The 23,063-nt window shown below is 32.8% G+C and overlaps 9 protein-coding genes across 9 annotated transcripts; 7 read left to right on the top strand and 2 right to left on the bottom strand. All coding sequences in view use genetic code 12, as the record gives it.

Moving 5' to 3' along the window:
• Positions 1-454: 454 nt before the first annotated feature.
• J8A68_004176 (uncharacterized protein) lies at positions 455-1,225 on the top strand (the record flags this gene model as incomplete). The annotated part of the gene is made up of 1 exon (XM_049408107.1): positions 455-1,225. One exon carries the CDS (start codon positions 455-457, stop codon positions 1,223-1,225), a length of 771 nt encoding a protein of 256 aa, XP_049262515.1.
• Positions 1,226-1,613: 388 nt separating this feature from the next.
• J8A68_004175 (uncharacterized protein) lies at positions 1,614-4,841 on the top strand (the record flags this gene model as incomplete). The annotated part of the gene is made up of 1 exon (XM_049408106.1): positions 1,614-4,841. The coding sequence occupies one exon, from the start codon at positions 1,614-1,616 to the stop codon at positions 4,839-4,841; it is 3,228 nt and encodes a 1,075-aa protein (XP_049262514.1).
• An 815-nt stretch (positions 4,842-5,656) lies between these two features.
• On the top strand, positions 5,657-7,447 carry J8A68_004174 (ubiquitin-specific protease; the record flags this gene model as incomplete). Its single annotated transcript, XM_049408104.1, has 1 exon — positions 5,657-7,447. The coding sequence occupies one exon, from the start codon at positions 5,657-5,659 to the stop codon at positions 7,445-7,447; it is 1,791 nt and encodes a 596-aa protein (XP_049262513.1).
• Positions 7,448-7,987: 540 nt separating this feature from the next.
• Positions 7,988-8,830, top strand: J8A68_004173 (thiosulfate sulfurtransferase; the record flags this gene model as incomplete). The annotated part of the gene is made up of 1 exon (XM_049408103.1): positions 7,988-8,830. One exon carries the CDS (start codon positions 7,988-7,990, stop codon positions 8,828-8,830), a length of 843 nt encoding a protein of 280 aa, XP_049262512.1.
• A 387-nt stretch (positions 8,831-9,217) lies between these two features.
• On the bottom strand, positions 9,218-10,246 carry J8A68_004172 (uncharacterized protein; the record flags this gene model as incomplete). The annotated part of the gene is made up of 1 exon (XM_049408102.1): positions 9,218-10,246. One exon carries the CDS (start codon positions 10,244-10,246, stop codon positions 9,218-9,220), a length of 1,029 nt encoding a protein of 342 aa, XP_049262511.1.
• Positions 10,247-11,952: 1,706 nt separating this feature from the next.
• Positions 11,953-12,954, top strand: J8A68_004171 (uncharacterized protein; the record flags this gene model as incomplete). Its single annotated transcript, XM_049408101.1, has 1 exon — positions 11,953-12,954. One exon carries the CDS (start codon positions 11,953-11,955, stop codon positions 12,952-12,954), a length of 1,002 nt encoding a protein of 333 aa, XP_049262510.1.
• A 1,440-nt stretch (positions 12,955-14,394) lies between these two features.
• J8A68_004170 (uncharacterized protein) lies at positions 14,395-18,966 on the top strand (the record flags this gene model as incomplete). Its single annotated transcript, XM_049408100.1, has 1 exon — positions 14,395-18,966. The coding sequence occupies one exon, from the start codon at positions 14,395-14,397 to the stop codon at positions 18,964-18,966; it is 4,572 nt and encodes a 1,523-aa protein (XP_049262509.1).
• Positions 18,967-19,231: 265 nt separating this feature from the next.
• Positions 19,232-21,262, bottom strand: PUS7 (pseudouridine synthase; the record flags this gene model as incomplete). Its single annotated transcript, XM_049408099.1, has 1 exon — positions 19,232-21,262. The coding sequence occupies one exon, from the start codon at positions 21,260-21,262 to the stop codon at positions 19,232-19,234; it is 2,031 nt and encodes a 676-aa protein (XP_049262508.1).
• A 349-nt stretch (positions 21,263-21,611) lies between these two features.
• On the top strand, positions 21,612-22,772 carry J8A68_004168 (uncharacterized protein; the record flags this gene model as incomplete). The annotated part of the gene is made up of 1 exon (XM_049408098.1): positions 21,612-22,772. The coding sequence occupies one exon, from the start codon at positions 21,612-21,614 to the stop codon at positions 22,770-22,772; it is 1,161 nt and encodes a 386-aa protein (XP_049262507.1).
• Positions 22,773-23,063: the final 291 nt, after the last annotated feature.

Raw genomic sequence — 23,063 nt, 5'->3', positions numbered from 1 at the left:
TCATATGCCGAAAGAGATACAAATTCTATACTCTTACAAGGGATATGAAATTGTGAAAATTGGCATTGCTAAAGTCAGTTACCCGGGGTTTCAGATTGCATTCCACTTCATTTCAAGTATTCTATCTTGAAAGAATACAAAACAATGAAAACTGCAGAACTTCAACTTATCGTTGGAAGAATGATCTGAAGTAACAACGATTCAGAGTTGTAACAAAAGACTCATAATCGCTTAAAAGGGTACTTGTTCTTCTGTAGAATAATGGCAGCAAGCTGGGGGCTTGTATTGTAATACATTGTTGTCCGTCGAATACAACTGATGTATTTTATTAAGACAGGAAGAATACCAATCAACGGTTTTTTTTTGGCATGCTGAGCAATCGAACAATAGAAAATTGAATCAACGTCTTCTTTTTCTCAACACCACTACCCTATTCACACACCAAGCCAATACAATGAACAATACAAAAATACAAGTGGAGGTGGACCCCACCGAAGACACAGAATGGAATGATATCTTAAGACAACACGGTATCATTCCCGAAAGACCACCATCACCAACTGAAGAATTAGAAGCAGCACTTGAAGAAGCAGTAAGGAAACAACATGAAAATCGATTAGACAGTAAAGATCTTGATGAGTTAGAAGAATTAGAAGATGAAGAAGATGAAGATTTTTTGAATTTTTATAAACAAAAAAGAATGAATGAATTAAAACAACTTACAGAAAAGAAAAAGTATGGATATGTATTACCGGTGAGTAAAAATGAATATGAAGATGAAATTACTAAAGCTTCTAAAGATACTTATGTATTGGTTCATATGTCTTTACTGTCAAGTTTACAGAGTAGATTATTAGGTTCAATTTTGTCAACTATTGCTACTAAGTTTTCTGAATTGAAGATTTGTGATATACCTGCCACTAGATGTATTGAGAATTATCCAGAATCAAATTGTCCTACATTGGTGATATATCATAAGGCCAATGTAATTAAGCAATATATTACTTTAACTCAACTAGGTGGAAATGCAACTACAGTAAAAGATATTGAAAAAGTATTGGTTGATGTCGGTGCAATTGATATTAATGATAAAAGATTATTAATAAATCAAGATGATGACGATCTTCAAGAAGAAAGAAGATTGAGATTTACTAAGAAATCCGTAAGAGGTAAAGGAGATATTGGTGTGGGTGAAGATGATAGTGATGATGACTTTTTTGATTAAAGAAAGCACTAACTACTCATGCCAAAATTTGATGTATTATTTTATAGACTTTCCCCCTTCCAATATTAATAGACGAAAATATAAATATTTCCCTTAACCATTGAGTAGTGTATATAATCAGATTTGTAGCTAATCAGAATTTGAATAAGAGAGTGTGGTGTTGGTTTGGTGAATCGCTTAGAGCATAAACTCTATTCGGCTAATTACACGTTGGGTCTTTGTATTTATTTTTTTGGCTGCGAACACTAAGAAAATTATTTACGAGTGTGAGTTTTGTTTTTTTGTCTGTGCCTTTTCTAATTTCGTTTAATAAAAAATTGGTTGCCAAAAATTTACAACGTCAATTCCTTTTAGTGTGACAAGTCAATTACAAAAGACAAACAATATTATGTCAATCAAAGACCCCTATATTGAACCAGGAGATACAATGGGTATGATTGCCCCATCAATGGTTACTTCCCCAATGAGAAATAAACAACAACAACAACAACCCACATTTGGATCACCTTCAACAATAACCGCTGGGAAATTTTTATTAGATCCATTGAATCAACAACTGCCATTAGATATCCTATCATCCTCAACTCCTTCTAGTGCCCATGGTAATCCCAAAAATGATGACGAAAATGATTTATTAGAATTATCGTTTGATCCATCAGTGGTTGATCGTGAATATACATTTGATGTTGAATCTGATCATTCTCATACTTCAGAAGTTGAAAGAACAATATTACAATCACATATCATAGAAGTCAAAGTCCCAGAATCGAAACAAAGTCTTTCTGCTGAAATGAATGTTGCCCAGATTACGTCGTCTTCATCTTCGTCGGCTACTTCATTAGCTAATGCTAGTGGAGTATTGTTTGGAATTCCTGATTCGGCATTATTAAGAAATCATCAAGGTCACCAGAGGAAAAAGAGTACGGCTGATGTGCTTTCGGATGATGATGGACTTGAATATGAAACGGCATCTACTACTGCTCTTAGCACTATTGTTAGACGAGAATCTTCACCTCAACCTGAACCACCTACTGTTGTTGGAGATGATAATGAGAAATTAGGTATTGAAACTGTGATTGAGATCAAGACCCCTGATGAACAAGTGCAACCACCACCTGAATCGGCGGAAATTTTGGCTACTGCATTTTCCAAATTGACAGATACTAATATTAATGAAGAAGCTGGAGATTGTGAAATTAATACTAATCCTGTTGTTACAGAACTTCAAACGGAACCAAAGATGAAAGTATTTAAAATTCAATCCCCGAATAGAAATCACCAAGATGGGAATGGACCAATTATTGAAAAAAGTCCATTAGAATCTGAGCTACCTACCAAGAATAGTTGGATTTTACAAGATTATGAACAATTGTTTGGATATGACAAGAATTTCCATTCGGAGATCAATCTTGCGAAATCATTAAGATTTATTGATGAACATAATGATAAAATCCCCGATTTGAGTCAAGAATCAATTATTTATCTTTCTACGAGAATAGTTAATCCGGGGAAAGTATTAAGTCTTTATTTTGATTCAAAATTCAACTTACGAGATTTATCCACTCCCCCCACAAAGAAGATTATTTATATTGATTTATTATTGAATAATAATGGATGTAATATATTATTACAAATTTTGAAATATTTCAATGAAAATCACCATGGAGCTATTAAAAAGACCCAAGAGATCCATATTAGAATCCTGGCATCTTGCATTGAACAAATGAATTTCGTGCTTGAAAGTCTTATGGAATTAGAATCATTTTATCATCAAGTAAAGACTCTTGGATTATTTATTGGATTACATACTTTTCATGAACAAGATTGTTTTTATGTTATTGATAAAGCCATGGATAATAATTCTCAGAAATTTAAATTACCTACAGGATTAAAGAAATTATGTTTATCTGGGTTTGAATTGACTGATTTTATTCAATTGCCGATGTCACTTGAACTGATTAGTTTACATAATATTTGTTCTTTAAATTTTAGTAAATTTAATTTACTTAAAAAGTTATCTAGTCTTCATATTAGTGGTAATGATGGTCATAAAATCAATTTATTTGGACGAGTATCAAATCTTCCTGTGGGATTTGCCGATCTTAAAGAAATCAAATTTGATAGTTCACTTCTGGTTATAAATCCCAATTTTGGGAAATTTCAACAATTAACTCAATTAGGATTTCAAAATTTAGATTTTGCCACCACGAGACAATTAAAATTTCCTAATGGATTAAAAAAATTAGAATTTATAAATTGTCAAATTAGTTCACATATGTCGGCAATACCTGATTCTTTAAAGAGTTTGATTATTATTGGTGGGAAATGGAGTCCTCAACGAAATCCAAATTTAACCAGATTATTAAGTTTGAAAATTATTGATGTTGATGTTAAAGATTTGACGGAAAAATTGATGGCTGCAAAGAATTTATTTCATTTAGAAGTTTCAGGGGCATATTTATTAAATATTGAAAAATTGAAATTATCAACAAAATTGAAATATCTTAAATTGGTCAAAGTTAATTTAGAAGATTTTGATTTAGGTAAGAAGTTACCTACATGTTTGGAGACTATTTATTTGGATAATAATAATTTAAATTCAATTAATGAATTACCATTACTTAAGAAATGTAAATCATTACGAGTATCTAATAATAATATTTATGGGAAAGTTGATTTAAAACAACAAGATTCTATTGAAGAAGTGAATTTCCATGGAAATGAAACATTAATGGGGATTGAAGTTTCGTCAACTACAAAATTTTTGAATTGTTCAGGTAGTAAAGTTCATGAATTAATTGGACATAATCTTACAAAACTTATTTTGAATGGATGTACATTAATTGATTGGGAAACATTTCAAATTCCATCGTTGGTTAGTCAATTAAGTGTACAAAATTGTGAATTATTAAAATTTGAATGTAAGACCCAAGGTGATAATCAATTTCTTAAGATGTTTGATTTATCTCATAATTGTATCGAGAAATTTGATTTAAGTAATTTTATTAAACTTGAAGATATTGATTTATCATATAATAAACTACTGCAAATTTCACAACAATCATTTTTTTCACCAAATAATTCCAATATCAAATCTATAAATGTTAAAGATAATCAGATTCATCTGGTTGAATTGAATGAATTGACAAATCTTGAATGGTTACAATTGGCAGATAATGAATTAACTGATTTGAATAGTGTGAAATTACCTTCAAGTTTACTTACACTTATATTGAATGATAATAATTTATGTCAAGTTAATGAAGGGTTTGTATTATCGGAAAAATTATGTCATTTAGAAATGAGTAGATGTAAATTAACTCAGTTTATTCAAATATTACCAAAATCAATGTTATCACTTTGTTTAAGTTGTAATAAATTACATTCTAAATCATTTTCAATTAGAATTGGTAATAATGGAAAGGGGAATTTAAAATTATTAGATTTGAATAATAATTTATTTAAATCAATTGATTTGGATATGTTTAAACGATTAAATATGTCAGAAATTAATTTAACTAGAAATATGTTTGATGTTATTCCAATTCATTGTCCTGAGAATATATTAAGTGTTTTATTTGATAGATCATATGAGGCTGGGAATACTAGTTTCTGAGGAGATAAAGTGGAAAAGGATGGTGTTTGATGTTGATTATTGCATTTTGGAGGGTTTTTGCTACAGTATAAAGGGTGGTGGTTTCTATCTATTCTTTAATTATGTAGTTCAGTATTTATATAGGCAAAATTCTCATAATAAAATTAAAATATTAAGAAACAGAAAAATAAAAATTGCAACCAAAATGAAAAAATGTCATGCATATAAAAATTACTATGATGTAATATGCAGTATACTGTATTCTCTGTTAACTATCGTATGCTCTGTGTTAACCATCTCTAACAGTTTACATTGCTTCAATACAAACGAGCAAAGTATCAAGTGACTACCGTTGTTAGCTACCAATGTTACACTTTTCCGAAAGTATACCATAAGGAAACCAGGAGAATAGTTCATAGGGAGATGTACAAAATACTAAGAATAAATTATTAATCATCATTTTGACAGGTGTATATTAAAAACTGCTGATAGATAGATTTATAATTAAATGTCAATTGAAAGCGCTGCAGCAGTTGTTAATTAAAAAAAAAAAAAAAAAATAATTTTTAAAATTTTTTGATCTTTTAATTTCAATACGCACCATACAATTTATTTGAAATTGGCTTTTATTAAGGTACATATATTAACTACTGCCCATCTAATTTATTCATCTTTCATTAGTTACGCCTTTGCCTTCACATATTCCACTTTTTCCATCAACACATACAAACCACTTATAGAGTTACTCACCCACCTACACATAACCCCAGCTTTAATCTGAGTGGTTACAGCGCTGTCCATTGTTCATTTAAGCTTTCTTCCCACACACCAAAAAAATGTCATCATCCAGAAAAACTATCCCCGGATCATCAACCACTGGCAGTAAAACAATTCCCTACACCAACAGAACAGACTCCATAGTCATTACTTCCGCATCTTCATCATCCTCGTCTACATCCATGTCACCATCGACAACTAATGGCTGGTCAAATCATAATGATGGCGAAAGAGAAGTGCGAAATGGTGGTGGTGGGAGATTTATTCAAGAATTAACACCACCACCTGATAATTATGCTAGTATTACTTCATGTAGTCATATTAAATCAGTATTAGAGTCACGAGCTAAAGAAACTGTATTTGAAACTTATAGACAAGCAGTTACTATTTCACAACCAATTACATCAAATCAAATTTATTTATCTAAAAAAGATGGTACTAAGATTCCTTTCAATAAAATTTTAAATAAAAAATCAAATTCATTAAAATGTTCAGAATGTAAATTAAATAATTTCCAAAATTCATTAATATGTTTACAATGTCCTCATGTTGGTTGTTTTCAAGATCATATAAATTCAAATCATGCATTTTTACATTATAAACTGACACAACATTTATTTGCAATCGATTCAAGATCAGGGTTATTATATTGTTTCCTGTGTGGTAATTATATCAATCATCCAGACCTAGAACATATTCGTCTGGAAATTATGAATAGTGTGACCGGCGGGGCTAGTACCTGTCCACAATATGATCAACCTGATATTGTTGCAAATTATACTGATCCAAATAAAGTTGCAATTCATGGCTTGAAAGGATTTGTTAATCTTGGAGCTACATGTTTTATGAGTTCTATATTACAAACCATATTACATAATCCAATTATAAAATATCAATTTTTTAATAATGATATTCATTATTTCAATTGTGAAAAACAACATGATCAAGGTATAAATGGTGGAAGTATAGATGAAAATAATGCCTGTATTACATGTAGTATTGATCAAATATTTCAATATTTCTTCACATCCCCCACAATTGAAGGATATGGAATGACTAATTTATTAACTACAGCATGGTATAAAAAGAAATCTTTGGCAGGTTTCCAAGAACAAGATGCTCATGAATTTTGGCAATTCTTATTAAATGAATTTCATTTGGATCATAATAGAATATTACAGAATTTAGGTCAAACTACTACATCGGATAAGAAATGTGGTTGTATAACTCATTCAACCTTTGCATTTGAATTACAAAGTTCAATAAAATGTTCAAAATGTGGAGAAATCACCGAAACCATTGATCCCATGATTGATCTCTCCCTAGAAATCAATCAAGCATACAAGAAATCATCTCACAACAGTCATGATATAACCTTATATGATTGTCTTGATTTATTTACATCGGAAGAAAAATTGGATATTTTATATACATGTAAATTTTGTCAAGAAAAATCTCAAAAACCTACCAAAACATTAAAATTAAAATCAATCCCTCCTGTCCTACCTATTCAACTTAAACGATTTGAACATAATATCATGAATGATTCAACTTCAAAAATTGAAACTCCAGTCATAACCCCATTATTCTTAAATCTTACCAAATATTGCGTAGAATCGTCAACCACAAGTTCCAATTCCAAAGAGCTTATCGACGGGGATAAGATATTTGAATTATTTGCGGTGGTATATCATATGGGATCAGTCAATACAGGGCATTATATCGTATATATCAAGAATGGATCTGGTCAATGGTTTAAATTTGATGATAGTGTTATTTCATTAGTAAGTCAACAAGAAGTGATGAGTACGAATGCATATTTGTTATATTATATAACTCATAGGATTTAATAGAGAAAATAGCGGATATGTATTTGTGGTTGCTTTGCATTTTTCATATAATTATATAATATTAGTATTAGGTGTAGTTAATTGATATGATTATATGATTCAATATTGGAATGGTTGCGAATTGATTCGGGCATTTTTCGCAATTTGTGGCTCCGGAAACGGAGTCAATATTCTCTGTTCCCCACAAGAAAAAATACTCTGGAAATTCCAACACCGTTTGGATTATGACCATACAAAAACAAAAAAATACTTCAATAACCACACGACTTTTCTTCTTTCCATCAATTCAATAATTATCCACATCCAAATATGTTCAGCACCACAATCCGCAATAACCCAATCAAAAAACTCTCCCCCAAGGACTACACCACCCTTGTATCCACCCCAACCACCACCACCCGCAAAATCATCCCCATAGACGCCACATGGTATCTCTCCTCCCCCCATAATCCCGAAACCCAATTCCTCACCCAAGACCGACTTCCACAAGCGGCCTATTTCGATCTTGATAAACATATCACCCCCTCGCCATATCCCCACATGTTCCCTCCTCCACAGGTTTGGAATTCGATGATGGAGGAATTAGGGATCAGGAATGGTGATGAGGTGGTTATATATGATCGTCTGGGGGTGTTTAGTGGGTGTAGAGTCGCGTTCATGTTTGCCGTAGCGGGGAGTCAATCAGGTGTAGGCTTGTTGCATACTTATCTGAAGTATATTGAGGAGGGATATGAGTTGGATAAAGCTCCCGTTGAGAGTGTGAGAACCGGCGTGAAAGGAGATGAAGTTGGGGGGGTAGGGATTAGGGTAGATGAAGAGGTTTGGGAACGGAATTATCGAAATTGGATAATTGAATATGATGAGGTTTTGAAGTTTGTTAAGAACGGGAATGTGGGCCGGGAGGTGTTGATATTTGATGCAAGACCAAATAAGAGATTTACGGCTGAGGTGAATGAACCCCGCCCAGGGATAAAATCGGGACATATTCCCGGATCTCTCTCTTTGCCATTTTCATCGGTGATTACTGACCAAGGGTTGTTTAAGACTCCGGAAGAGATTCGAGAGGTTTTGAAGCAGGATTTGGGGATTGGTTGTTCAGGAAAGGAATTGGTTGAGAAGTATAAAGGAGGGATTATTGCTAGTTGTGGGAGTGGTGTTACTGCTTGTGTGATTAAATTTGCGATTGAATCGGCATTGGGTGTTCCGGTGAGAGTATATGATGGTAGTTGGTCTGAGTATGGGCATAGAACTGATGAAGAATTTGTTGAAACTGGACCAGGAATTGGTAAATTAAGTGGATTGGATAGTGCAAGTGGGAGTGATGTAAAGATTGATGTAGATGAATTGTTGATTAAACAAAGAGAGTATTTAGATAGCTTATAAATCTGTTTTATATATATGCATATTCAATATAATTATTATTATATAAATAATTAACTAAAAACAATTTAAGAGTTTATGTATGACTTTAAAATAACCAATGTGTATACAAACAAAAACGTAGACAAAAAAAGAACAAGGACCAAAATATATATAACTTATTGTTTAAAAGAACTATAAAACCAACAAAAACTCTGGAGGGTGGTAAGTAAGTAGTGGGTAGTGAGATGCGTGTAAGACGACTAAAGCGGATGACTATTATACAACAACAACAACAAAAAATAATAAAACACTGGATATATATAAAAATAAAAGACAAACAATTAACAAAGATGTATCAATGAGGTGGTGGAATGAGGTGGTTGGAATGTGATGGGGGATGGACAGTATTTATATAGATTCATATTCATCATCAGGTTGAGGGAATGATAAGAATTTATATTGTTTTTTAGTAATATCATATAAATCATTCAATGCAGCATCATCAACAAACCAACTAACTCTACCAGCTGCACCTTCATTAACAATTGAACTTGGTAACCCCTTTTCTGGTCTTTCCATTATAGTTCTAATAATTGGAGCTTTAGTTAACCCTTCAACTACAAAGGTGACTCTTGCTGCATGACAAATTACTGGAATTGATAATGTAATTCTATTTTTGGGTCCCAGTGGTGCATTCCAAACAGGTAAACACCATGCTAATTTTTCTCGTAATTGTTCACCAAAATTAGGAAATAATGAAGCAATATGACCATCAGGAGCACAACCTAATAATAATAAATCAAACATGGGTAATTTCACGGAATCTTTTTTAGCAAAATTTCTTATTAATTGTTTTTCATAATCATCGGCAGCTTCTTGATTATCATAAATTAATGATTCATCAACATGATAAACATTTGGTTTTTTATCACCTTTAATTAAATCAAAAATTTCTCTTTTTGCTTGACCATAATTTGAATCAGGAGAATGAAACGGTACTAATCTTTCATCAGCAAAATAAATATCCCATTTATCCCATTCAATATAATCTTGTCTTGGTAATAAACCTTGATGTAAGATTTTGATTAAGGACCCACCAGAAATGGCAATTTTAAATCTTGTTTCTTGTCTTTTGGGGATCTTCTTTTCCTTTTTAAATTTTCCTCCATTATTGCCATTATTACTACTACTAGTCATTTGAAAATTTATTCCATTTTGAGATTGACTTGGTGAATGTAATGGAGATTGATTTGATACAGAAACTGTACTTGGAGTTTTTGACATGGGAGGTTTTTGTTGTTTAATGATTTCAATTTGTTTTAAATCAGTTGTATTATATAATGTTTGATTTTGTGCTGATATGACATGATCTGCTACTGCATCAGCAACCCCGACAAATCCTGGGAATGAATAAATTAAAGGAACGGTTGTTGTCATTTGGGAATAGGGAAGGAGTGTATTAGGTGTTTAGTCTGTATGTGTTATATGATACTTGGTTGTTGATAGTAGATACTATTGTTTTATTTATGTATTAAAATATACACCGAATTGAAATGGTGGATTGGATGGGGGGTGTAAAAAGGTATATAAGTAAATGAGTAATTAATTAAAATGAGTTGTTAGTTGTTAATTGAGTGTCCAAAAAAAAAAAATCTATTTGGAGTGTGTGTGTAGAGGTGTCCGAATTACTCTGTAATTAATGTATGTATGTATTGAGAAAGAAAAAAACTGGAAGGGAAAAAAAAAAAGGATTCAAAAATTTAATATTTAATATTTAAACAAATGTTGCGTGGTTTGTTTTGGTTTAAATTACAATTTGTACGTGACTTTGGGTAAGTTTACAAATTGTGTTGAAAAACGTTGATTTCGTCTCTATTTCTTTACAAAAGTGTAATTGAAAATCTAAATTTCAAAAAAGAAGTGATCAAATTTAGAGAAGAGAAGAATAACTAAGAGGAGACTTGTAATCTAACAAATCAATTGTACTCGTGTGTGTAAAGTAAATGTAAATTTTTATTTTTCATTGTTTGATCTTTTTTTTTTGTTTGCTATTGTTACAATTGTTTAATAACAATGAAAGGATAAGTTAGCCATAAGTATGAGTTGTTGTTACTGATGATCTATAGTGATTTAGTATACAAGTAAGTGGTTAAAGACGAAGAAGAAGAAAGTAAAAGATGATTTATTTAAAGTTTATTTTAATTGATCCTTTTTTTGGGTATCTTCAGGTTAAAGTTATAACATACAAACCATTAGAACCAATTGATCGTTACCTGGCTCAAAACTTGCAGCTAACAAGGGTCATGATCTACATAAATAAATTATATATTAGTGTCCAGTGTTTGTTAGCCAGATACTATATTACTGCATAGTTAGTGTATCTTAACAACACTACTACAAACAACAATTATGGATCGGTATCTTATCATTCAATCTCTCAATGTTCTTTAAACTTTCTAGAAAAATCTTTTTTTACAGAATCGTCACAGTACATAATTTAAATTATAAAATAATATTTTCACATACTATAGATTAGAAATATTTTTGTATGTGTTAAAATTGATTGCCCTTCCCCTTCCCCCCTTGTAAAAAAGATCACATGACTGTAACATTGCCACAGTAATCCATCCAATCATTAATCAACAACAACAACTAATCTCTATTATATTTTATACTACCAAAGATAAACTTCGTTCCCCCATCCTCCAACGTATTTTTTTCAACGTAACACAATGAATTAACACAAAATTATCAAAAGAAGATCCAAAGACTCCCAAATTGGAAATATTCAACGGAGTTTTCTTTTGTGATAAGGTTGCAAAATTAACATTTCCTAAGAGACACTTTTATACTGTATACTGGTTTATTTGATCTTGGAAATTGGTTGAATCATAAGCTCTACTTGCTCTGTTTGTTTTTTTGTTTTATTTTGCGAACTATATTCCTTTGTACCCTACCAATTGGTTCAGTTCTACTTGTCTATGTCGTCAATTTTACAACAGTCGCGACACATGTTCTGCAATGACATGGACCCCCGGGTTTTTTTTGATGTTTTTTTCTTCTCCTTCTAAACTTATTGCTTCAAGAATGAAAGGTCATTTCAATTGAATTTTTGCCATCAGAAACTCTTTAGTAACAGAACAATGACAATCAATAGTTATTTCGAATTAACATTTCATTTAGTTTCTAAATATATCAATACTTTATACCCTTCAACTTCTGATTATAAATTAACTCAAATTGTTAGTGATACCAAATTGAAACAATCAGAATTATATATTAAAGATGAAAAAATCTTAATATTCAGTTTCACAGAAATATCTAAATATCAATCATTAGTCAATGTAATCAATATAGAAGGTAGATTGGATAATGCATTATTCAATTGGGAATGGTTCTCTCTAGATGATATAAAATTCCCACTTGAAGATGAAACTGAAATCCCCCAAGATATAATTGAGAAATTTAATAAAAAATTTAGAATCTTACTTGATCATGAAAAAGCTTCATCAATATTTGAACATCATCATGGAGGGAATTCTCATGATGTAGAAGCAAAAGAACCAATAATTGAAGAACAACAAACAGATACAGAAGAAATCCCACAATCAGCCACCCCTGAAATCCCATTCAACCCTCCTTCTCACCCACCTCCAGCATCCACCACTTCACAACAACCATTCCCAGAACAAAAGGCACGTCCGGCAGACATGCCCGATTTTGACGACGAATACGAAATCAAATCCCACCCCCCACAATTCTCTCAACCACACATCCCAACTATCGGATCCGACGATGTAAACCCACCTGGCGGATCAAATCCACTCATGAAACCATATCTTGACCCACTCCAATCCGGACCAGATGGGGGCATGTATCCCACTCCCAATCATCCCATATTTGGACAGCCACCCTCGGGTGGGAATACTTCCAGGCTCGGGGTTCCTCCTGGTGCGAGATTTGATGATCCTTATGGGGAGGATAATTTGGATGATTTGGGGATGGGGTTGCCCGGGAATCTTAGGGGTGGACCTCCGGGTGCTGGAGGGCCTGGAGGGCCTCATATGGGAGGATTTGGTGGTCCTCCTGGTGGGTTTGGAGGGTTTGGCAGTGGAGGTCTGACTTTTGATAGGTTTGGGGAGTGAGTTTTAATTGTTTTTTTAAATTGGATTGTTAGTTAGGAATTAAAGTATATATTTATATAATAATGGAAAGTTTTACTTAAAGTGTTAGTCTTCTTCTATAGACTATTGAGTGTAGATACTTTTTGTGTGTCTGGAAGTTACATGGAAAGGTGGTTGGTTGTAAAAATTGAAGTTTTAGAAATTTTTGTTGCAAAAAAATGAACAAGAATAAAACCATATTTAAAACAGCATAATTTATTAAGATTCCAGTATAGTTTTGCCTTATATTCTAGTACGGATTCCAGAGTGAAGGTAGAGGCAGCTCAAAAGTAGCTTGTGAATTATTAGAAATTGTAATCTAATTACTGGTCGCTCACAGGTTAACTACAGAAATACAGTGGGCTCGGTTGCAAACAATATTAAGGCAGAAAATCCGCCGTATCAGGACTCTTAGCACCTTCCCAACATCAATTCAAATGTGAATTAGATTCTTAGGGCATTTGAAGTTCGATCCGAAGTCTTGTACATATACGTTCCGAAATGTCACAACAGAAGTGGCTTTATCCTCATCAAAAACTCCAATAATCAAGCCTTTTCAGAAAGTTCGCATTCATATTTTGAGTATGGGGTGAACGGAATGGCTTTTTACATTTCCCCAAGTTCAGACATTTATACGAAGGCGTTTACAGGGATTTTGAATCTATTGTTGGTTTTGATAGATAATGGACTGACGATACAAAAAAATAATTGTCTCTAAACTCTATTTAAGTAACTAATTTTTTAGAAAGTCGATGAGACAATTGGCTCCATGTGTTCCTTTGCATTAGGAGACAAATAATGGCTTTTGAGAGCTCTAGAATGCTTTAAAAACACAGATATACAATAGGAACACACGCATTGGAAGACATATGAACCGAGTAAGAAAAATTCAGGTAATATGTGTCAAATATTATTTTCCCATCTTATTCCAAAATCTTTCCTAATCCATCTATGAATCTAGTCGTAAAGAGTAAAGATCCTTCGTACGTTTTTTGACATCAAGTTAATACCTTCCCCAGGTGATTTCCAGAAATATTGTCAAACTAGACTCTTTTCCCAATGAGGAAGTTCGTTGGATCTTGGATTTCCTAATCAGGAAATATGACTGCAAAAAAAAAATTTTTGCACCAAAATTCCCACCAATGCAAAACGAGTTCTTACCCGAAATCAGTTAAAGATTGATCAGGAGAATGTTCCTTTTATATAATAAATAATTTCTTGGATAATGGAGAAATTAAACAAATCCCCGAAAGATCCTTCTTATTTTATTTTTGAAATTTGAATTTATTCTTTATATAATTTCCTGAAATCCTTTACAATCCCAAAAATTTGAATTTTCCTTTTCACAACAACTAACAAAAGCAACATATTTATACCCTTTGTCAATCGTTTATTGATTTCAAAAACTAGAAAACATATCCAATGTCTCCTCAATTTAATAAAGAAGAAGCATGGTTTTTGGAAAATCATCCACATAGTCCAACCAAACCCAGACCCGCTCATGATATTGACTCTTATAATATAAATGATAGTTCTAGAAGACTATCAGATCCAAGAATTTCAACTACTCATATGTATAGTTCATTCCTTAGATCAACTAATCAATTCAATGATGATCCATTTAGTGATGCATTTGGAGAAGACTACGATACATGTGCTGAATCTTTTGGAATGTATCAACAACAACAACAACAAAAACAACAAAACTACGAATCAAACTTACATAACTCCCAATATTCACCAATACATGAAAAAATGAATCCATATACTAAACCCAATGAAACTTCCAAGAAGACTGGCAGGCCCTATTCTCAAGGTGGAGATGATACTAGTACTCTTGAAGAACAACCGGAATTGCAGAGACAAGATAGGTGGTTTTCATGGTTGTTTTCAAAGCAAATCCCTCCAATACCCAGTGATGATGAAAGGGAATTTTATCCTTGGAAAATATGTTCTCCATTCAAGAGATTGGGGTTTTGGTGGTTATGGCCAATAATCAAAAAGGGATATTTAAGAACCTTACATCCTGAAGATTTATTTAAATTAACTCCAGAATTAACAGTGGAAGAAATGCATCAGAAATGGGAAGCTCATTTAGATACCATTTTACAGCTGGCTAAATTTAATCATTTGAAAGAAAATCATGATTTATCTAATTTTGATTGGCCCACTTATGCTATTCCCTATGCTTTATTTTTGACTTTTAAATGGCCATATTTGTTTTCAAGTGCTTGTTTGGCCCTAGCATTTGTATGTACGACCACTTCACCATTATTAACTAGACAATTGATTGATTATGTCCAATTCAGATATTTCGGATTAGAAACCACTTATAATAAAGGTATCAAATACAGTGTTCTTTCCGTTTGCTTGATCTTTATTAATGGGTTATTATTGAATCATTTCTTTCATAATGCCATGATTGTAGGTGCACAATCAAAAGCAGTGTTGACAAAGGCATTATTAACCAAATCTTTCAAATTGAGTTCAAAATCAAGATATCAATTTCCAGTTGGGAGAATTACATCTTTGATGAGTACTGATTTATCGAGAATAGATATGGCTATTGGGTTCCAACCTTTGATTTTCTGTTTTCCGATTCCAATTGTTATTTCGATAGCATTATTGGTGAATGGGATTGGAATTGCTTCATTGGCTGGGATTTTCTTATTCATTGTTTCATTGTTTGTTTGTGCTGGTTTAACTAGAGTGTTGTTCAAGGCTAGACAACAAGGGGTCAAATATACCGATGAAAGAGTTTCATTAATGAGAGAAATATTGAATAATTTGAAGAATATCAAATATTATGCCTGGGAAGCAGCTTATAAATTATCCATTACCAAAGTTAGAGAAAAGGAAATGAAATATTTATTTACGATCAAAGTATTGAGAAATTTCATTACTGCTTATGCTGTTACATTACCGGTTTTAACTTCAATGATATCATTTGTGACGATGTGGGCAACTGGTTCAATGAGATCTCCTGGTGAAGTCTTTTCTTCCTTGAGTTTATATGCTATTTTAGCCCAAGCTATTATGTTATTACCCATTGCTTTAGCTACTGGTGCTGATGCTTTGATTGGTTTCACTAGATGTAGACAATATTTATCAGCTGATGAGTTTTCTTATGAATTGAATTATAATTTAATGAAACAAGAGAAATTGTTTTATACTGGACATGCCGTGCCTACGTCTTTGAAAGGAAGTGTTATTGAAGTTAAACATGCCAATTTTGAATGGGAAGCTTTTGCTGATGATTTAGATTCTGAATTATGGGAAACCACAAACAAGAAGAAGAACAAGAAATCTAACAAGAAGAAGAAGGATGAGAAGAGTCAATTTACTTATGAAGTAGACAGTGCGGCATCGTCCTCATCAGATACCCTTGAATCGTCATCCATATTTTCTTCCAAAGTTCAATTTTCTGGGTTGCAGGATATAAACCTCTCAATCAAGAAGAGTGAATTCATTATCATCACTGGTCTAATCGGTTGTGGGAAAACTTCCTTACTTCACGCATTAGCAGGTATAATGAAATTAATCAATCCAGGAACAGGTTCAGTCAAGATCTACGATGATGTATTATTATGTTCTACAACTTGGATCCAAAATGCCACCGTTCGTGATAATATCATATTTGGGAAACCATTCGATATCAAGAAATACAATAAGGTACTCTATGCATGTGCATTATATGATGATCTTAAGACATTACCTGCTGGTGACATGACTGAGATTGGTGAAAGGGGGATTACGTTATCTGGTGGTCAAAAGGCTCGTATCAATCTTGCTAGGGCTTGTTATTCTGACGCAGAGGTTTTGTTGTTGGATGATGTCATATCTGCTGTTGATTCCCGTGTTGCAAGACATATTGTGAATGAATTGTTTAAGGGGTTGTTGAAGGATAAGACTATTGTTTTGGCTACTCATCAATTGGGGATTTTAGGTTTTGCTGATAGAGTGGTGTTTTTGAATAAGAATGGAACTATTGATGTTGGTGGTGTTGGTGAATTGACAAGGAGGAATTCTGATTTCAGAAGTTTGATTGAGTATAATAGTCAAGAGGAAGAAGGTGATAAGCCATTGGTTCACAAAGCTACTACTAAGAAAGAATCTGGACCAAATGATGATGAAATTGTGAGCAGTTTAAGTGATGGTAGAACAACATCTGTTGAAGAAACTCCAGTTAATGCAATCTCATGGGATGTCTATAAGAAATACATTCAATTAGGATCAGGTGTGTTTGGCAGGGCTGCTGTTCCAGTGTTACTTTTGGTGATCATTTTTGCTACTTTCTTCCAAGTCTTTACTAATACTTGGTTATCATTTTGGGTTGAACACAAGTTCATTGGTAAATCTGATCATTTCTATGTTGCAATTTATGTCTTGTTGGCTGTGTTAACTGTTGTATTCACCGCTATTGAATTTACGATGTTGGCATATATGCAAAACACTTCAGCTGAAATCTTGAATGTTAAGGCAGTTGCTAAGATTTTACATGTCCCAATGAGTTTTATTGATACCACCCCTTTAGGTAGAGTCTTGAATAGATTCACTAAAGATACTGATGATTTGGATAATGAAATTGGTGAACAGATGAGATTGTTTATTTTCCCATTGGCTTTAATCTTTGGTATTATGATATTGTGTACTTGTTATTTACCTTATTTCGCTTTGGCTGTTCCATTCTTGGCTATTGGGTTTGTATTTTTGGCTAATGTCTATCAAGCTTCTCTGAGAGAAATCAAGAGAGTGGAAGGTGTTCAAAGATCGATGGTTTATAGTAATTTCAATGAAACTTTAACTGGTATGGCTACTATTAAAGCATATGATGCTGAAGCTGACTTCATTGCCAAGAATGATTATTATATCAATAAGATGAATGAAGCATACTTTTTATCTATTGCTAGTCAAAGATGGTTATGTGTTCATTTAGATATGCTTACTTCAAGTTTTGCGTTGATAATCTCCATGTTATGTATTACTGAACAATTCAAGATCAGTGCATCATCTACTGGACTTTTATTATCTTATGTGATTCAAATTGTTGGTGTTCTTTCGTTGTCGGTTAGATCAATGACTGAAGTTGAAAACAAGATGAGTTCAGTTGAACGTATTCATGAATATGCTTTCCATTTACCACAAGAAGCTGCTTATCATAAGGTAGAATGTCAACCTCCTCACCAATGGCCTTCTGCTGGTCATATCAGATTTTGTGATGTTCATCTTAGATATAGATCCAATTTACCTTTGGTTTTAAAAGGATTGAATGCTAATTTCCTTCCTGGTGAAAAGGTTGGTATTGTTGGTAGAACCGGTGCTGGTAAATCTTCAATTATGGCTGCATTATATAGATTAACTGAACTTGAAAAAGGAATGATTGAAATCGATGGCATTGATATTTCACAAATTGGATTGCATGACTTAAGATCAAAATTATCAATTATCCCACAAGATCCAGTTATATTCCAAGGAACTATTAGAAAGAACTTGGATCCATTCAATGAATATGATGATCATTTATTATGGGATGCATTAAAGACTGCTGGATTAATTGATGCTGGGGAATTACCACATGTGAAATTAACTAGCGAGGAAACAAGAAATAGAGCTGGACTCGAACAATTACATAAATTCCATTTAGATCGTGCTGTTGAAGATGATGGTAATAATTATTCCCTTGGTGAAAAGCAATTGATTGCATTGGCTAGATCATTAGTACGTAATTCGAATATATTGGTGCTTGATGAAGCTACTAGTTCTGTTGATTTTGAAACTGATGCTAGGATTCAAAATACTTTGGCTACTGAGTTTAAGAAATCTACTGTTTTGTGTATTGCTCATAGATTGAAGACTATTTTGAATTATGACACGATTATGGTGATGGATCAAGGAAAGATTGTGGAGAAGGGTGGACCATTGGAATTGTTTAATCGAAATGGAATTTTCAGACAAATGTGTGAAAAAGCCAATATCAGAGTAGAGGATTTTTAGATGGATTTGTTTTTAATTGTTAATAGATTGTTTATATAGTATCTTTGTGTATAAATTTTAATGAAGTACATTTATTTTAGAATTGTTTGTAATAGCTTCAAGAGCATGTAGAAAAGGCAGCGTTTCAGATCATATGAATTTAGGTCATCCAATTAATAGAACCACTACAGCTTGTCGAACATTTGATTTGATACACCACTCTAGTGTACAGTTATAGACATTTATTGTACAAGATATAATATCACACTCTAAGAAAATAAGTTGCTTATTTCATAGTTTCACCAAATCTAGTGGTATCCATTCTCATCAACTCCCTAAGAGCCATCGTAGCATATGAACTAACACCCAACGCCATCTTAACAACTACAGCCTTCTTATCACCCTCGCTCTGTATGATTCTACTTGGTTCTTCTTCCCCTTCACCCTTCTTCAAATCAAGCATTTCCAAATCAGTTCTGACAATAGGTGCTTTATCATTAGAATAATGGACAATCTCATAGGAAAGATTAGTTGGTTTTGACATAACTTTACGATATGAACCTGGAAGTGAGAATTCTTGATTCTTTCTTGCGAGCTTAAATGGATTAAGATTATCCTTTGCCATAACGTCGATATAGACTTGCATGAGTGATTCATTGGTTGGATAGGTGATTTTGAAACCTGGAGTTGGGAGGATGATATCAAAGATAGTATATTTTCCGGAATCGATATCTTCCTTGGTGAGTGGTTTTACCTTAATGTCATCCCTGTTGGCGATATCTTCTTCTTCTAAATCGGCATCTGGTTGTAATTTGTCATCATCGATGACTAAATCACCTTCTTGTAATTCTAATCCAAACATTTCAATACGTTTCAGGGCAACTGTATTCCAAACGTATGATTGATATGCGTGAACATAGATTCTCTTAAGGTTTCTTGGGATGGCCATAATACTTTGAAAATATGAACTATCGGCATATTCACCTTCTTTATTCTTATTGTCTTTGCTTAAAGATTTAAGGATACAGCTTTCAGCTACAAAATAGTGGGGTAATGTTTTTACAGCAGCTGCTGCATCTCTAGTCTCAGTCCAAATCTTTCTAGCTTCAAATGAAGGGTTATCGACGCTGAGTTGTTGTCCTATTAACATATCGACAAATGATTTCCAATTTTCGTTGATTAATTGAATTCCAAGTATATGAGTTGGGACAGCAAATGAACCAAATCTTTGCATACCGAAATAATTAATGAATCCATGTTCTTTCAAGGATTCAAATCCTTCTTCAACCACTTTTTCAACATTTCCACATTCTGAACTAACATCTCTGATTGTAATTATGAATTCATTCCCCTTTAATTCTCCCAATCCTAATGAATAATCTTCATATTTGAACCCACCGAGAATTATATTTGGAGCAAGTGCTTTATTCAAGGAATTTATTCTAAGGACTTTTCCCTTTTCCACACTTAATCGTTGACAAGTGACACCACGTCTATCTTTGGTACCAGCATATTTGATTTGATTTTTAGGGATTCGTAATAATCTTGTAATGTTGTTGGCAATATCCATAGTATCTCTATTTGCCTTAAATACGGTAAAATGTAAATATGGTTTAAATTTCCCAGCACCATAATTTATAACTCCATTTTCATCAACATGATGCATACTTTCATCAGGACGAGGTTTTCTGGATGATTTTTTAGACATGGCGATTTTGAATGTATTTTCAGGAGAAGTGATTGTTTCTAATTTTCCTTGAAATGCGGCTCTGATTAATTTATGAATTGTAGTTCTGGTGTCCTTATCATCAAAGGATGATTTAGTTTCCATGTTGTTTCCAGTTTTGAATAATTCTTCAATTTGGGCCAATTCTTCTGGAGTGAAATATTTCAATATTTCAGTACGGTGCTCTTCTGATAATTCATATTTTGGAAGTTCGTTCTCTTTAGCTTCTCTTGCTTCTTTTGCGGCTTTACGCTCTGCTAAAATTGCTTGAATTTCTTCTTGGGTTTTTCCTTCTAATTCAGCTCTTTGTTTTTCACGTTCTTCAAGACGTTTTTCTTTCAGACTTTTCCCGACATCAATTCCTTTATCTTCTAAATGGATGACTTTTCCGGATGTATCGATTTCATTGACTTGGAAATCTGAATATAAGGTCTTGATATATCCTGTGAATCCAACGGCGTTGGGGTTAATGAATTGAGTAATTCCAACATCTGGTTCTCTTAAACCGGATTGTAAGACTTTTGGTTTTTTGGTTTCTCCTTGAGAAGACGTAGAAATGTCTGACTCTGAAATTGCTCTTTTGTCTGACATTTTTCTACTACTTATTCTATAAAGAAGCTTATGTTTAATTGCTAGTTATTTAAGATGTTTTAACATTTGCTTTTGGTGACTAAGAGTAGAAAGCTCATCGCATAAAACTCAGTTTCGTTTTTTTTCCATTGGTTCGTATTTTTTATTTTTTATTTTTTCGCTGGAAGGAAAATGACAGAAGTTGCAAATTTAAAAGGAAATTGTTTGTGGTTGCAAAAATTTACGTGTTTCATTTATTAACCAATCTACTACTCCACCATCCCTGCTTGATTATTCCTATCTATTAAATTTAATATTAGCTGAAGACATATACCCCTGCTAACACAATACTCAGCTAAATAGAAACCCCATGCTTAAATCATTCATCAATCAAGATAATTCCTTCTTAATCGAAAGTGAACGAGCAGTTACCACAACCACAACCACAACCGCCAATAATTCTAACAACAACGTCCTCAAAAGATCTTCATTATCAAATGTTTCCACTTCCATTAGACTACCTTCATTCGGATTACGCGATGAAAAGAAACGCAATAATTTTTTAAAAGTCTGTAGTTGGCCATTTAGTAAGATGGAAAGTTTACCTGAATTACCCCAACAACAACAGCAACAACAACCTACCAATCCTCCAATTATTCCTCCACCACCCCCAAATGATGAATATATTAGTGATTCAGATAACGAGGATCGAGATGTAACTATAAGAAATAAAACTATTGGAATGAGAAGGAATAATAATAATAATCATGTTCAACATTCGGGGAATACTCCATTGGTGGGGATAAATCCTTCATTGGAAAATATAAATCATAATTCGGAAAGATTTATCAAAGTTTTCAATAGGATGACATCGCGAAAACCCCAAGAGAATAATAATATCATTAGTAAGAAACGGGTTATTGTGTTAACCAATATAATTAATTCAATGGGGATTAATAGTGTCTTACAACAAGTATGTGGAGGTCCATTAGAAAAAATCATTAGTTTACCTGATGGTACTATTGAATTATATTTCATATTTCCAGAACATGCAAAACAATTCTATACATATGGAAAAGCAACTGGATTATTAATGGTAAATGGACAAAAATTACGAGTTGAATGGAAAGATGAAGGAGAAGGAGGATATCACCCACAATTATCCAAAGCTTTATTGACAGATATAATTTCTAATGGATGTAGGAGATGTCTTATATTATCAAAAGTTGTTCCGGGGAAGAGGTTACGAAATGGAGATAAGATGTTTTATCCCGAGGCTGATATTCATTATTCACAAGATTTGGATATAGAAGAAGTTAGAAGTGATTTTAGTGAGTTTGGATATATTCTTGATATTGGAAGTGTTATTTCGAGGAAATTATGTTTTAGTATATTTTATGATGATATTAGAAGTGCAATATTTGCCAAACTTGAGTTGGAAACTATTGGAAGTGAATTGAATTTGAAGTATAAGAGTTGGTCTGTTTGGTATGGGAAAGATATAACCGATAGACCATGCTTTGTTTTATAAAGGTTTTCTTATCTCTCTTTATCTTTATAGGTTGCTTTTATTTTTATTTCATATGAAAGATTTTGCAATTATATTTCCTAATTGGGCGAAAATGTAAATAAACAATACGACCGAAAATTTTTCCTGCTTATAAGAAAAAACAACACACCCACCATAATCCCAAATCGCAACTTCACCACTAATTCAATTATCCAAGAAAACTACCAAACCTCCCAAGTATTTATATATATCCAACCAAAATTCCAAACAAAAACAAATAAATAATGTCTTCTTCTCGTCAATCAATACGTT

This window comes from Hemisphaericaspora subhashii, assembly GCF_019202705.1.
Source record: "Hemisphaericaspora subhashii strain CBS 10753 chromosome Unknown scaffold25, whole genome shotgun sequence".
NCBI lineage: Eukaryota > Fungi > Ascomycota > Pichiomycetes > Serinales > Debaryomycetaceae > Hemisphaericaspora > Hemisphaericaspora subhashii.
The sequence above is the reverse complement of the archived record's forward strand: the minus strand, read 5'-3'. Positions and strand labels throughout refer to the sequence as shown.